This window comes from Pezoporus occidentalis, unplaced genomic scaffold (genome assembly GCF_034315485.1).
Source record: "Pezoporus occidentalis ecotype Australia unplaced genomic scaffold, CSIRO_AGI_Poc_V1 ctg33, whole genome shotgun sequence".
NCBI lineage: Eukaryota > Metazoa > Chordata > Aves > Psittaciformes > Psittacidae > Pezoporus > Pezoporus occidentalis.
Genome location: NW_026915268.1, coordinates 7115075 through 7131187, shown reverse-complemented (window position 1 = coordinate 7131187; position 16113 = coordinate 7115075). Strand labels below are relative to the sequence as shown.

The window sequence follows — 16113 nt, the reverse complement described above, 5'->3', positions numbered from 1 at the left end:
GGTTTGTTTTGGTGAGCTCTGGAAGCCCAGAGCAACACTTTCATTGTTTCTTCAGTTGCTCATCCATTCTGCAGCAAGGAACTTCCATGATATCTCAACAGTTCTGACTACTCTGGCTTGGAGATGGTACCATAGTGGCTGCTTGAGCTTCTGGCTGCAGAAAGCCATGGGGCTTGTGTCCAACTGCAACAGCCAGAGGTAGAGGTGATGATTTGCCTCATTTCTGTGTTTTAAAAAGCTCTAGTGATTTAATTTCCTGGTGAACTTGACACTGACTTTTTCCAGCATCAAGAAAACAGCAATTAAGCTGTTAATACTAAAATATATCCTTGAAAAGGAAAGTAATACTAAAATATATCCTTGAAAAGGAAAGTCATCTCTACGCTTCTAACTCTGATGAAGTATAATTAACTTGGGAAATTGCTGAAATTTAGGACACTTCTGTACAGCTCAGTTCAGCAGCATTTTGAGTCTGATTTTTAGACTGAGAAAATCTGTCCTTCATCATTTTTGCACTGTTTTAAATATTAAGTCTTAGGAGCAAGTTGTAGCTTGCTGCTGTGTAAGAATGTTGTAGTGGTTTGGAACAGATACTTGTAGCTCAGTGCTAACCTCCCATATAGCTTTGGAGTGAAGATGAGCCAGGGAGGAGGAAAGGACAGAACTGGGTCTCTCAGCTGCTGGAAGAAATACAGAGCAACCTGAAAATGGCTCAGTTGTAATTACTGGATAAACCATCTATCTTCACATTGTGCATCTTAGACTTCTCGTACCTTGGGCTACCTGAAGTGGCTGCAGGCAGTATGTTGAACGTACACTGGAATTTCCACCTAGGGAATAAACACAAAACACTTAAGTCATATTTAAGAAGTCATGTGGGACTAAAGTTGCACATAGGTCTCCTTTCTTGAGAAAATGCACTTAGTAGTAGCAACCCAGTTGATGCATGCTTCAGCTGGTGGTGTATATGTTTTGAATATAGCAGGAAGCAGAGTGGCAGCAGGTGTAAGATGGGTAAGCCCAGGTTCTTTCATATTTTCTGTTCATTTTTAATTTATTTTCCTAAATTTTTTATTTAGTCAGTGGAAGGTCGGTAACATTTTAGTCACTTGAAGGTGTGTTAAGGATGGATTGAGCATGCTTCTAAGAGTTGCAGTGAAAGAATCTTCAAATAACAACACCATGAGTTAACTGGTACAAGTGGTAATCCTGTTAGTAGTAAGCAGGGCAACTCTGCTGAATAAAGATCTTCACAATGTCTTTTTGTGTTGTTTTGTGGCTCTGAATTAAATATGATTGCCCAGATACAGGGCTCAGTAAACTAAGCATTGACATTAAAGCTTAAGATATGCTTTTATGTCTTTAATTTATCATTTTCTAACTTGATGTACTTTCACAGATAGGGAGAGTTCATGGAGATGCTATTAGGAAATGCATCAAACCTGGAAAAGTCACTAGGTGAACAGCAGAGCAAAAAAGAAAGTGCAAATGAAAGAGTAGAAAGCACCAACCTTCCAAAAGGCAAAATCTGATCTAGCACAAGATGTACAGGTTATAGTTAGAGCATTGACAGTCAATACTTCAAGCATGCTCAAAGGCAAACTTAGGTCATCATTAAAACTGTGGGATCAACAACCTATGCGATTGCCAGCTCCCTTTCAGATCCAAACTGAGCAGTTTCAAATTCAGGTGGTTAACTCAGAAGTGACACTTCAGAGTATGCAGGGAGCAGGAATAAAGTTATTAAATGTAACTTAGTACATGTGTTCAAGAGAGTGAATAAGCAGTACTTGGGTACTTACACAGTCTTTTGTAATGCAAACTGGACCTCTTTTTCCCGTTAAAGAAAAGCACTGGCAGGCTCTAAAGAAAATGCTGTCAGTCTTTCTCAGCAGTGAGGAAGGTGACTGTTCCTCATATTACTCCTTTCCTGTACTTTTGATTCCCACTATCTATTTTTATACCTAGCTCTCTATTTCTGTTGATTCCATGCCACTGTTTGGTGCTTAGCTTCCTACTTTATCTGTGGTGTATAGACAAAAATAAAGGGGAAAGGAGACATCAGCACCCCTAATCAGCATCATTTTGGAACGGAGTAGATTTCTTGTATATCCAGAGGACAAATGCAAAAGTCCTAGGATGCTGAGGGGAAAGAAATATAGAAAATCAACATAAAGGAAGTGGAAGATCAAGGCAAAAAATGAAAGAGGCAAGAGGGCTGACTGGAAATTGAGTAGAAAATAACTGAATGGATTAAAGGTTGAAGTTGGAAAGACGAGAATATTCACTGGAAAAAGACAAGATGGTGAAAAGTATGGAAATCAACATGAAAAATAAAAAAAGGGGAGGCAGGGGGGAGAATAGTATAAACAAAAGATGGGAAGTTGAAGTTAAGCTGTGGCTAGTGATAGGGGGAAAAAGACCTACACACGTAGAGAACAAATAGTTAAGAAGGAAATAGAAAAAGTGGAAAGGAAAAACAGGATGGCTTTAAGAGTCAGACTATGAATTTAGAGTTATTTATAGCTGCCAGTCCAACTTGCATGTCCACTGAGGAGAGCTTGGGAGCCATTAGTAGTGACTTGAACTGATAGGACCATCCAAGTCTAGTACAAGATCTCCTTTAATAGGATAAATCAATCTTCGAGTAAGTTTGTGCCAGAATGTACCCATTCCTCAGAAATATGACTTACTGGCAGATATATGCATGACATTGGAACAGTCAGAAAATCTTCCAGGAGAGCTGGTTTCAAGAGAGAGATGGGAAATAGATGCTTCAGTTTTGAGATCTTCTCATAGGAACTGTAAAGTTAAAAAAGAAATACTAATATGCCTGAACATGAGAATGATAGTATGAAAAGCTTAATGTACAGGTATGAATGGGGTCAAGGACTATCTGACTAACAGTTAAATTTTGTGGGTAAGACAGAAAAAAAGTGGCTTAAGTAAAATTAAAGTACAACCACAGATCTCAGCGTTTATGTGTTAAGAATGTATATTAAAAATACAGCAAAGAATAAAAGGTGCTATTGCACATATAATGATGCTGATTATGCATTTTCTGTGGCAAAGGATCATCAGATTCTGGTACAAAGAGCATGAAATGGCAGGACTCCTGCTGTGAAAATAGTTCAGTATCACTAACACTTGTGTGTATAAGAAGTAACACAAAAGTTATAAAACATTGGAACTAGTTCTATTGTGAATTATATCCCAAGGTGATTTAGTATAAGGTTAATGAAACTTCTTGGAGCACAAAGAGGTTTCCGCCATCTCCTTCTTTCCAGGTGAGTACCTAAGGTGTTAGGATACGGAATGACACCTCATATTGCTGTTCTCTTTGACCAAAAATGGCACAGGTTCTTGAAGCCTTTGGATAAGAATGTAGAAGGCTTATGATGAAGGCACTTCTGGGGAGGTGAGAAAAGAAGTTTGAACTCTCATAGCATAAGGTGAAATTGAGTCTTCAGTTTCTGGGCAATTGCTCTGACACATTCATATACAGTTGCAGAAGGGACAGTTCCCTTCTAAGTTTATCCCAGTTCTCAGACTCCACAGAGGGAGATGCAACATGAGTGAATAGAAGCATTGGGTAAGGCAGTAACCAGAGCTAGGGAAACAAATGAAGTTATCATCTGGAAGTGGTTTGTTTGACTACAGTGGGACTCTCAACCACTTCATTGGGCTGAAATCTAGTGGCAGTTGCTGAAGAATCACAATGCATAGAAGAGAGACCAAGACTGGCTGTGAAGAGAGACAGTGGTAGTAGAGGAAAATCCACTGACTAAAACCTTCAAGAAAATATTGGCAGAAGAAGTAGCACTGACAAGCTCTGTGATGACTTCAGAAATGTGAAATTTATTTTGTTTATGTCCAAGTTGTTAATGTCCTTCCATTTAGAATGGCACGCTGTGACATTATGGTCAATAAATAACTGAAAGGATTTTTAAGTCATCGGAAAAATATAGCAGAAGAGAAACAGAATGAGTCAGAGATCTGTCCTTAAATTTGAGACTGGAAGTGAGAGACTAATGTGCACTGATGATCAGGAGAAATGTATTTTCTACGTATCTTTGTTATAGATGGTTTGTGTGAATTGAGGTTTGCAACACTCACCATACCCCAACCTACCACCTCTTTTTCTTTACATGCTGTTTTCTAGAATAACAGGAAGCACAGAACTGCAGAGAAATTGTGACCTAAATACTAACAGGATTTTTTCTGGATGTTTAGCAGCCTTGGTTCCCATAACAGCAATGTTTTAAATAGTCTGGCTTCAGATGTTTGACTTACAAAAATAAATTCTCATCAGTTAGATTCATACCAATGTGAAAAATGGATTTAGGAAAAGATGTGAAAGAATGGAGCGGAGCCAATCCAATCCAACTGAGCAATCTGGCTTGAGACCTATTTATGAGAGGGAATTTGCATGTGAAAAGATGACATGCCAACAAGTAATTCAAGTGTGGAAGTCGATTTGAACATAGGAGCAAAGAAGTTGAATGTAGAAACAAGAAGTTTGCATGACCTCAGGGAGGCATTTTGCAGTATTTTTAGGAAGAGGGAGAACTGCATGTCTTCAGAAAACCCCTTAGAGAGAATGCAGACCATATACTGAGAGAGATCTGGTTCAGCTGCAGGGCTCTGTTTAAGCAGTTGGTCAGTGGTTCCATTCTGACTGCAGAGCCCACTGTCTCATATTTTGGGATCTCTGAGCTGGTATTGCTGAATCAAGACTGATGGAAGCTTGTCAGGCAGGGAGCTGCTGTAGGGTATGAATCACTTTCACGCCTGCCTTTGCATTGCCTTATCATCTCTGGGTAGTATCTTCCTGATGAGATAGTACTTGAGACATGGGAAGTCACCAGACCCAATAGTGTATATATTCTTCAGAGAAAAGTGGAGAGGGTCTGTGACTGAAGTAAGTAGGGTGCAGAAGAATGCAGCAATCCCAAGAGAGTGAAATGAAAGATGGGTGGGGTGGGACTGAAGAAGTAGCATGAGCATCCCCTGAAATTATCAAGATATATTATCTATAAGTCTCATGAGTACCCACGGACTAGAAAATGGTGCTACAGTCCACCATTTCACTGGAAAGAAAACCTGTATATAAGAAACTCCACAAATTTGAGTCATTCTTTAGAGTTTCCACTGTGGTTGATATAATAAGGGCTGTGACTGATGGATGTTCCTTTTCTGTGGACTTGATCTAATTCTAAGTAAGGCAGACAAATTGTAGGCACCACATGCAAGCAGGCACATAGAGAAAATGTAATTTTTTTTCTAGAGAATGACACCACTTCCTGGCTTGTTACCAGCTAAACTATATGGATTCTCTAGACTTGTCTCCGTCTTTATCAGTAGGCAGAAATGGTGTGTGCATTTATATGGTATACAAGCAATCTCATTGCTGCTAAAAACCTACATTCTGTCAAGAAAACATGCAAAAATCTAGACCCTGACCCTCGGAGCTGGGGCTTTCTTACCAGTTCAGAAGGAGCTACATCGTGACAACTGAGTTGCTGGATATCATGTTTAAGGGATGTGAGTTACTGAAGGTGAAATTAGTTACAAAGAAGCAAAATATCTTTTCAAATGCTGATAATACCTTGGAGTTCTTCAGTTAATGTGTTGTATTTTCACTTCTTCCTGTTCTCTAATATGTTTTTCTTCCTCCTTCTGCTGCCTGAGACTCAGAAATAGCCAGAGGAAGGACTCTGCAGTGTTCTGCAATGAAGCAAATTGAACATAGGTTTATTGCTGCTCAAACAAATTTAGGTGATTCTAGTTACAATGTTATATGAAAGCATTCCTTGTACAGGTGTGATTTGAGATGTCTGAACTTTTCAAAGCTGTAAATACCTACAGAACTATATCTGTGTATAATTGTGTCACTGCTAAGGGAAATACCTGCACAGAAATATTTCTGTGGCACTGCATTAGACTGCTACTAATTCAAGCATATTTATATGTAGAACTGTTTGAAGGAAGGCTTGCATAGGAATGTGAGGACTTTTCATACTAAAATAGTTAGGTTACTACAACTTCTAGCATAGATATGTATCAAAATCCTGGTATATTCTTGATTTTCTTCTGCAGAACTCGTAGCAAAGAATATATTGATTTTATCACCAGTGTGTTTGTACTCACATTAAAGGACTCATACCATTTAATTCAACCAAGCTAATTAAAGTGGTGCAATTTTGTATGTTAGCAAAGCCCAGTAGGCCTGTGTATACGAGTACTCTGTACAAGCAGTATTCTGCCTCTTCAGGGGTTATCAGGTTTATCAGCAAATGGATCTTTGGGCTTGGTAGGTTTTATCAGCTGGTTTTGCTGCAGGGACAGATTCTGATTCTCTTACTCATGTACATTGCTCTGAACCCACTGGGTACCTTTTTATTTAGTGAGCTGTGAAGGTGTTTCAAATGTGATGCTTAGATGAAATTTCAAGAAATTACTGAAAACAAAACTCTGGGGAAAGAAGAAACCAAGAAAGCCCCTAAGCCTCAATTCAGTTAATACCGAAATTATGTTTTTCTGTGTTTCAATTTTTGCCTTTCACTACAAAAATCAATATTGCTACAGCCCAGATCCTGAAGTGTTTTCTTAATGGAAGTTTTTCTTGAATTAAAAATCAAGGCCTGCAGGACTGACTCAGCATTACCACTGAAGCTGAAGGAAATAACTAAAATTATTGTGGCCATGGTTGAATTTTATAGAGATGTAAAGAGACTCAGGGAACATTTGCTCAGAACAGAGCAAGTTTCAGTATATCACTTATAAACAGTGTAGTCAGCATAAACTGTATAAAGCTACTGTTTGGAGAAAGACTTTTACATTTGTACAGTGTTACTGTAAAAAAGCCAAGCTACAGTATTAGTTTGTAAAACAAAAATCAGAGCACCTATTTATTTGGTTGGTGCTCTAAAACTTACACAGAGGCAAGAAGCTGACAACCTAGGGTTTACAATTCTGAAATTAGAAGACAAGTTTTCTAAGAACCTGGGGTTTAGAAACATGTTTGATGGGAATGCAAATGTTATGGAATATGCTTGAGAATATGCTGAGGAATTACTTGCGTGTGTGTTATCGCTCTTCAGGTTTATGTTCTATGGTATTTTGCAAAACTTTGGAAGTGCACAGTCTTAGCTGTCCGCAGAGAGATAGTGAGGAAGATGAACCTAGGTAGAATGTGAATAGTGAGGTGGGCCAGGATTTGAGAGTTCACCAGCCCTTCCTTGCTGGGGGGACCCAGCTGGAATGTTCTAGAGCACAGCCTGGATCAGAAGTAATTCACTGGGGTCTAGGAACAGTGGGAAAGATTCCTCACTGGATTAGAAACCCCAGGATGTGATATTGCTGTCATTCCCACACTGTAAGTAAAATCAACTTGTGGCTAAGAAGGTGTTACCTACAGAGATGAGCTTTGTTTTCTTACCACCTCTTTGCGTGGGCATTGTCTGTTTCCAGAGAGTCTCTACCAACATGTTGCCAATGTTGCTGTGGTTTTGGACCTTTCATTGGTGTGCTGTGTGTTTGTTAGCGGACTCTGTGGCTGGACACATGGGAGGTGTGGGGCAGAGATGACCCGTGGACTGTCTGAATGAAACCACTATTAGATTCCTTGAATACTGAGGGTGTGCCCATTCTGGCTTCTGTTTCATGTGCTGTCTGCAAGTGTTTTGGACGCAGCTGCATAGTCCATGTATATTAGTGTTGCTATAGCTGCTTTTTTTTATAGCGGGGTAGCTTTGGTGGGTTGATTGGTTTGTGAGGCTACCGGAGCATTTTATTCTGAATCTGTGAATATTGTGATCTTGAAGGTGGGTAGCTAGCCAAAACTTTGAAGCTGATTTCTTTTAAAAAGTGTTTGGCTCCAGTTTAGACAACTGGATGAAATGGGCAGTTTTCCAGGTGTTCTGGGCACTTGGCATCTCTATATGTCTTTCTTGGTCTGCACAGGCCTACATTTATCTTAGTTAAAAAGAGAAACAGGGTTGGGTGGTTCCACAGCAGTATTTGCAGACTCTGGGGGTACTGGACACGTTAAAATAACTATGAGGGCAAATACTAGGGGTGCAAAAATGGGATGAGAAGTAAATAAACCCATCAGCCAAAACATAAATGGGGTAATCCTTTTCTTACTGTTGTCTCTTCTGATAATGGTGGCCACTGATAAATGCTGATAGACTGCTAATCATCCTCAGCAGTGCTGAGTCAGGATTTGGGCAGTTGTTCTCTGGGGCTTGTACATCAGGTGCATTATAGTAAAAACTTCGGGGGGTTTATAGTGTAAGGTTGTGCTCTGAAAAGTCATTCCATGTGGTGAGGGATGCCCAGGCTCACAAAGGGCAATTAAAGAGGTTTTAGCTGAATGTTGGGGTCACCACCTCCCTTGATAGACCAGCCCGATCCAGAGAGGATTCACTGGACATTCCAAAAGACTTTATGGGGTAAGCAGGGAAAAAAACAAGAGGGAAAGGAATACTAGCAGGGAAGCAGTTTCTGCACTGGATAATAGGTGCAACATCATTTCACCCCTGGAGGACTCTGTTCTGTAGTTTGTCTTACTAAATATGTCAGCTTAGTGACATAGATGTTGTATGAATGAATGCTTAAGTTTATTGTCTTTGCTGGGATTTGTGGCATTAGGGTAAAACTCCTTGCAGCTGCAGCACCTCCACCTTGCTGCTGAGTTTGTTCAACTGTGTGGCCCTGTTTTTTTGCCAATCCTTCATCACAAAGGCAGAGGAGGAAAAAACTGTAACTGGAAAACAGGCCATGTTCTATCTTCTCTCCAGCTGCACTTGATCCCCTTGAGCCTGTGTATTGCATTGGGTGAGGAACTGAAGCCCACCTTAAATGCTCATAACTCATGGGTGTGACTCAAAGAATTTTACCAAGTGAGTGGGGTAGGAGGTGGAAGTGGGGAGGGAGGCATGCAGAGGTTGAGCAGAGGGACGGTGCTGCAGCAAGGATGAATCTCAGAGAGAGCAGAGGGGCAGGTCTCCAAGAAAAGAGGTCGTCAAACATACTGCAGCAACACACAGACGGCACCAGACCTGGCTGGAGGCCCGTTTTTTTTCGGAGCCCTGCGCTGATTTAACTCTCCCAAGCGGATGTACTTCAGCGCTGCAGCAGCAGGTCCAGAAGTGCAAGCGGTTTGCGGCTTTTCCCCCGCTCCTCCCCGCGCCCCCGAAGCTTCAGCAGCGAAACCGGGGCGGAGACGAGCGGCGGCAGCGGTACGGGAGCCGCCCTCCCCCCCGGCTCGGCAGCGAGATTCCTCGGCCGCCGGGAGCGAGGAGCCCGGCTCACGGAGGGGCGGCAACACGTGGGTGAGCGGGTGCGGCGGAGCAGGCGGCGGGGGACCCGGGGTCCACAGCGGAGCGCGGGGCGGCTGCGCCTGCAGCCGTGTCGCTGTTCCCTACTCAGGTGCTGAACTGGAGCCAGCCTCGGCTTAGCGGCCTCCCCCGCCTCCTCCCGCGCAGCAGCTGGACCAGGAGAAAGCGGATCCGGCAAGTCCCGGTCCCTCCTCCTTCCTCCTCCTCCTTCTCCTCCTCCTGGGAGCCGCCGTCTCAGGCAGCCGGAGAGCATGGACCGGGCGGCTGCGGAGCCGGGGGCGGCCGGCGGCTGCCGCTTGCCGCTTCCATGAGGCGACCGGGCGGCGGTGGGGAGTGAGGCCGGCCGGGGAGTGAGGCCGGGCCAGGGAGCGAGGCGGCTCCGGCAGCTCCCCCCTGGCACCTCCCCGGCCATGGCGGCGGCTGCTCGGCGGAGCCGCGGCGGGGCGGTGGTGCTGGGCCTGCTGCTACTGGGGCTGTGCGCCTGTCGGACGGCTGGCGGGCCGCTCCGCTACTCGGTGCGGGAGGAGCTGCCTCACGGAGCCTTCGTGGGCAGCGTGGCGAGCGATCTGGGCGTGGATCCCCGGCGACTGGCGGCGAGGGGAGCGAGGCTTACTTCGGGCACCGGCCGGCAGTACCTGGAGCTGGAGCTGGGCCGCGGAGCACTGCTGGTGCGGGAGCGCATGGACCGCGAGGCGCTCTGCGAACTGAGCCCTACCTGCTTCCTCAGCCTGGAGCTGGTCATCGAGCAGCCCATTGAGGTGCACAACGTGGAGGTGGAGGTGCTGGACATCAATGACAACGCACCGCGCTTCCCCCGCCAGGATTACCGGCTGGAGATCAGTGAGTCTGCCATGCCCGGGGCCCGCTTCCACATTGAGAGTGCCCAGGACCCTGATGTGGGCACCAACTCTGTGCAGAGCTACCAGCTCAGCCCCAGCCGCCACTTTGCCCTGGACCTTAAAAGCTTCCAGAGTGGCAGCAAGCTCCTGGAGCTGGTGCTGCAGCAGCCACTGGACAGGGAGCAGAGTGCCCTGGAGCAGCTGGTGCTCACTGCTGTGGATGGTGGGGACCCCCCCAGGTCAGGTACAGCTCAGATCTCTGTGCGTGTTGTGGATACCAATGACAACCCACCTACCTTTGACCGCTCCACCTACACTGTGAGCCTTCTGGAGAATGCCCTGCCTGGCACGCTGGTGGTCAAACTCAATGCATCAGACCCTGATGAGGGCTCCAATGGGGAAGTGATCTACTCCTTTGGCAGTTACACCCCACAGAAGGTAAGGCAGCTCTTTAGTGTGGACCCACACTCAGGGGAGGTGCGGGTTAATGGCACTTTGGACTATGAAGAAGCATCTTCCTATGAGATCTATGTGCAAGCTGCTGATCAGGGCCCTGTCTCTATGGCTGGACACTGCAAGGTGCTAGTCAACATTGTGGATGCCAATGATAATGCTCCTGAGGTCGTCCTGACTTCTCTGTACAGCCCAGTGCCAGAGGATGCAAAGGCAGGAACTGTGGTGGCCCTGATGAGTGTCACTGATCAGGACTCAGGGCTGAACAAGCAGGTGAGCCTGCGTATTCCCCCTGGCCTCCCCTTCACACTGAACTCTTTCAAAAACTCCTACACCTTGGTCACCCAGGGCAATCTGGACCACGAGAAAGCAGCAGCCTACAATATCACAGTTACGGCTACTGACTCTGGGAACCCCCCTCTCTCCTCCCAGAAGGTGATCCATGTGGAGATCTCAGACATTAATGACAATCCTCCACGATTTGAGGAACCTGTGTACTCAGTTTACATCCCTGAGAACAACCCCCTTGGAGCCTTTATGTGCACTATCAAAGCCACTGACCCAGATGTCGCCGAAAATGCCTATGTGACCTATTCTCTACTAGATGGGGAGATTGAAGGGCTACCTGTCAGTTCCTATGTTTCCATTAAATCAGATAGTGGTGACATGTATGCTGTCAGGTCCTTTGATTATGAGACACTAAGGGAATTCCAGGTGGTTGTCCAGGCTCAGGATGCTGGGATCCCATCACTGAGCAGCACTGTCACTGTCCATATCTACGTGGTGGATGAGAATGACCATGCTCCACAGATTCTGTATCCTACCTCAACCAACACTTCAGCAGCCCTGGAGATGATCCCACGCTCAGCATATGCTGGATATTTGGTAACCAAAATTATAGCCATTGATGGGGACTCAGGACAAAATGCCTGGTTGTTCTTCCACCTGGTGCAAACCTCAGATCCAGGTTTGTTCAGGGTAGAGCTCCACACTGGGGAGATTAGGACTACTCGCAAACTGGGGGAAGACAGCACACCTACTTTCAACCTGACGGTGGAGGTGAGAGACAATGGAGAACCACCGATGTCCTCATCAGTAGCCATCACTGTTGCAGTGGTGGACAGAGTTTCCAAAATCATCCCTGACAAAAGAAGGCACTTAAAAAGTCCAAGCAATTACTCAGAGATCACTATTTATCTCATTATTGCTTTGAGCGCCATCTCCTTTGTTTTCCTTTTCACAATCATTGGGCTTACTGTTATCAAGTGCTACAGATACAGTCTGTATGGGGACTCCTGCTGCGGAGGGTTCTGTGGGGTCAGAGAACGGTCCCCTGCTGAATTATACAAGCAGGCCAACAACAACATCGATGCTAGGTTGCCTCATGGTTTAAAAGTACAACCCCATTTCATTGAAGTGAGGGGCAATGGGTCTCTCACTAAGACCTACTGCTATAAGGCATGCCTAACAGCGGGCTCGGGAAGTGACACTTTTATGTTTTACAATACCTGTGGCCCAACAGGAACTACTGGTCCCTCTGCAGTCATGACTGAGAGGCATCTGACAGGACAGAGTGGGCAGAGCGCACAAAACCTGATCATACTTAAAAATGACTCCATTACGCCTAATGAGGTGAGGCTACATTGATAAATGGTCAGCACAGTGCTCTGAGCAAATCTGTAGGTTCAAACTGGAAATCTCTAAAGTGTATTCCCTTCCGGGCTCACTCACACAAAGCTGTGAAATATGGTTTTAATGAATTTGATCTGTGCAATACATTTTGTTTGTAGGTAAATGCTGGGGCTTTCAGGGTCTGTTTAGTAAGTTCAGTATGTGCATCTGTTTGAGATTCATTTCTTTTTCACAGTGTATGCTGTACACAGTATTGCCTCTCTTTTCTTTTACAGATCTAAAACTGCCTGCAGCCATAGTGCTAGAGGATAACAGGTGGTCTTAAATTTTGGATGCTGAAACTAATGTTGCAGGAAAACATAAATTAAGAAAATGTGATTAGGCTGGAAATCAATAGATTATGTCAGTTATGGATGTTTTCTGCTTCAGTGGTTTCACTAGACAAAGCTGTTGAATTTAGATCATTGCAATAACATAGGATTTGTGTCCTAATATGGGCATGTTTTAGTTATCTGAAAACTGCAGTCCCTCCTTTGATAATGTTTGTTCTACCCAATGCCGCATTTCATGCTTTCTGGGCAGTGACAAGCCAGTGACATCTTTGTGGAGAATTATGGCAAGTTCCTGTCATTATGTTACAGTGTGACAACTTCTAACCTGCTGGCTTGCTGCTGAAAATTCTTTAATACCTATGGTTTGACCAGCAGCATATTAACCTTTCCAATATTTTCCCACAGCGAAGAATTAATGGTTGCTTTATGCTAGCATACAGGCAGTCTGCAGTCAATGTGTGGTTTGCATGCTCTGTACAGTTTGCTTTCTACACATATTAGAACTAAACCCAGAAGCACTCACAAAAGAGACTAAATGTGGTCCACTAAAGGGAAATCCTGTGATTACTGTGTGTGTCCTACGATTGTGGCAGCAATAAGATCAGTTTGTGCACTAACGCGTGCTGTGTTTCCAGAAGTGGGAAATCTAGGGGGGTAACTGTGGTGTGATAGAAAGGAGCCTGGCTTTTGTATTCTTGCCACAGAGCTATAATTTATTTCTTTATATTTCTTTACCTATGAAGATGTTAGCATCTTTTTCAACTGTTTAGTTACACAAACATGCACAAATCTTAAGGACTAGTAAGTCTTCCATAAAAATGCTTTTAAAGAGTAATGATTGTCCATTCAGTATTAATCCATCTAAAATGAATGCACTATTTTTTTTGTAAATCATGGTGACGGGGGGGGTTGGGGGGGGGGGGGGGAAGTGTATTTTTTCTTTTTCTATGCAGTTTTTTCACCTTAAAATCTTTCTGAGTGCAACAAAATGCCTGAAATCTGTTTGATATAGGAGGGAGTGTGAGACATACTGTGTAAGTGTGTCTGCTGAAGAATCAAATGTGAAACATACACCCTGCACCTGCTTTTCTGGAGAAAAAAGAGAACTAATAATTGAAAATAGCTTCACTTGGGATGCAAAACAAATAGGAAAGTAATTCAACAGACAGAATCCTATTGCATTTTGGGAATCACTCAATTGAATGCAATGAATTAGCAAATTTTGAACAGCAGTGCAGATCAGGCAGCAGCAGCAAAGCCAGCCCAAACTTGAAGTAGAGAGATGTATAGCACAACAGAGCTGAAAGAGTAACCAATTACTCAAATAGATCTGCATGATTGAAACAAGGTGAAATTCTGACAAGTTCTGCTCATCACAAGTTTTTTTCTTAGGTCTGTGCTGTGGTAGCACATGCTATGAAGATGTAAAGCAGGTGTACATGAGAAAATGGGTGAATGTAATGGCATTCACTAATTACTAATTCCTAGTTAATTACATCCTGGAAAATTATGTCTTTCCCTTGTTTCAGACTCAGCACCTGTGTGGAAGCTGCCATCTATTGCTTAGCAACACAATGATACTTTTTAAGAATAATGGTCTTTGTATTAGCAGATCTTCAGAGAACTGTTTTTCTTTTTCGTTAAAGTGGACTTTTAATCAGGCTTTAAAATCCATGTCTTCACCTTTGTAGTATAGCAACAGGCATCATTGTCCTTGCACTGATTTACAAAGTTCATTGCAGATGTGTATGCTACTTTTGGAAAATATGAATAGACACCTTTTATTCCAGTTTTGGGAAATTGTTCTTCTGTTGGTTGCTCGATGAGGATGGGACCAGGTGAATGGGCTTTCTATGTCTGCATATTGTATGCAGGGTTTCACAAAGGCTAGTATTTTGTAAATGTCATTTGTACAGTGAGAGAAAAGTATTTCAGAGTTATTGGGGATAAATCTCAGTAACACTCAATGCAATGTCTTAATCCTTTGCGTATTTACCAGTAAGGTCAAAGATGTTAATAATTACTTCACACTAAGTTGTGACTGACTTCATTGGGTCATTAGAAGGAAGCAGTGGAAGGGGAAATCCAGTGTATTAAGGTTAGGTAAGGAATTCTTTGTACCTGTTGAAGCACTGATTCCTGTGTTCTGACTTGTACTGCTAATGTTGTGGAGGTGGAAGAGAAGCTTGTTTCTGAAAAACAGCCTGTACTTCTGCAGTAACTCTCCTTGCCTGTACGGTCAGTTATAGGTTTATAAGAATCTCTCAAACCAAGTGTGTTTTGTGAAAGAAGTGTACTGATGCTTACAGTTGCACTGAAAACCTTAGACATGGTTATTGCTCGCAGGAACCTGGTGATAAGAATGAGAACACAGGGTTAATGGGTATCTCTCTCTCATCAGCTGGGTAACTACTGCAGCTGAGCAGGCAGGCAACATATATAGAGAGCAAAATACTGTGGCTTTGTTGCTGGTCTGTGTGAGGTTTGGGGCAGCCTGGATTCCTGCCTTTTGAAAGAGGGGTGCATTCAGCTATGAAGAGGATGCATGAAGATGTGATTTTGTTACTGGGCACTGCTGCAGCAGATATCTGTCATTTTCAGGAAAGGTTTTGGTGCTTTACTCTGGAGTCCTTTTTCTCATATGCCTGTGAAGATGCTGAGTGATGTCTGGGTAGCTTCTCGTGCTTAGTTTCTTTCCAACCCTCCTGTCTTGTTCTTATGTTCTGTACAGCTAAGCTCATCCATTATGTCTTGCATCTCATGACAATCTTTTCCCTTTAATACAGGGAATAACAATGAAGCCAACAGGCTTTAACAGTTTTCCCTCCCAAGAGGCAGGCTGGCACATTGCTAATGATGGGTGGGCTGCCTGGATACTTCATATAACTAGATATAAGCTCTTCTAATTATACATTTCCTTGTACCCTTTTTTGTGTAATGATACATCTAGCTGACAAAATATGATGTTTCATGTGATGTTCAGAAATAAATTTGCATGATGCTCTATGGACACTTTTTAGAAAGCATAACAAAAGCTGCACATCAGTGACTGTAACATTCAGGGGTTCATTGGAGTTTTACAGCTGTTTACTCCTTCTTTCTCTGTATTTTGCACTTCAAAACAAGCCTATTAAGCATACAGAAAAAAACAACACTTGACGTGAACACATCTTGATAGTGCTTTAAAATGCAAGTATGTTTTGAAGCGTCTAAATCCAGTAAACCCACAGCATTGTCTGGAGCAGTCTTTCCAAGAGATTTCTCACAGAGGCTTTAAAGGTATTAAAGGTGGAATATCTTACAATCTCAGTTCAAGAACTTAAGCCTTTAAGAAATTCTCCAGCCCCTTGACATTGTAAAGGTTAACTATAAATGTTCTTTTGTTTAGTGGCAGTATCTGAATCTGTTTTGGTCTGTGCTTCAGCAGGGTCACGCTCTTGGTTTGATGCGTTCTGCTGTGCCAGCAGAAATTTGCATACAATCTTAAGCAGAGGCAGTTTTCTTCTCTTGGCA

The 16113-nt window shown here is 43.5% G+C and overlaps 1 protein-coding gene across 7 annotated transcripts in view; it reads left to right on the top strand.

Moving 5' to 3' along the window:
• The window catches only part of LOC134169066 (protocadherin alpha-C2-like), an 89695-nt gene that overhangs the window by 32576 nt on the left and 41006 nt on the right, over nucleotides 1-16113 (top strand). For 4 of the 7 annotated variants that reach the window (XR_009966744.1, XM_062629311.1, XM_062629308.1 and 1 more), the window contains exon 1: nucleotides 9695-12268. The exons of 2 other annotated variants lie outside the window; for them this stretch is intronic. Coding sequence is in view for 4 of the 5 variants with exons in the window: in XM_062629311.1 (XP_062485295.1) it covers nucleotides 9755-12268 (2514 nt within the window). In the remaining variant the exon portion in view is untranslated. Of the gene's footprint in view, nucleotides 1-9694; nucleotides 12269-16113 lie in introns of those variants that run through there. One more of the 7 variants, XM_062629314.1, reaches the window with a different exon arrangement.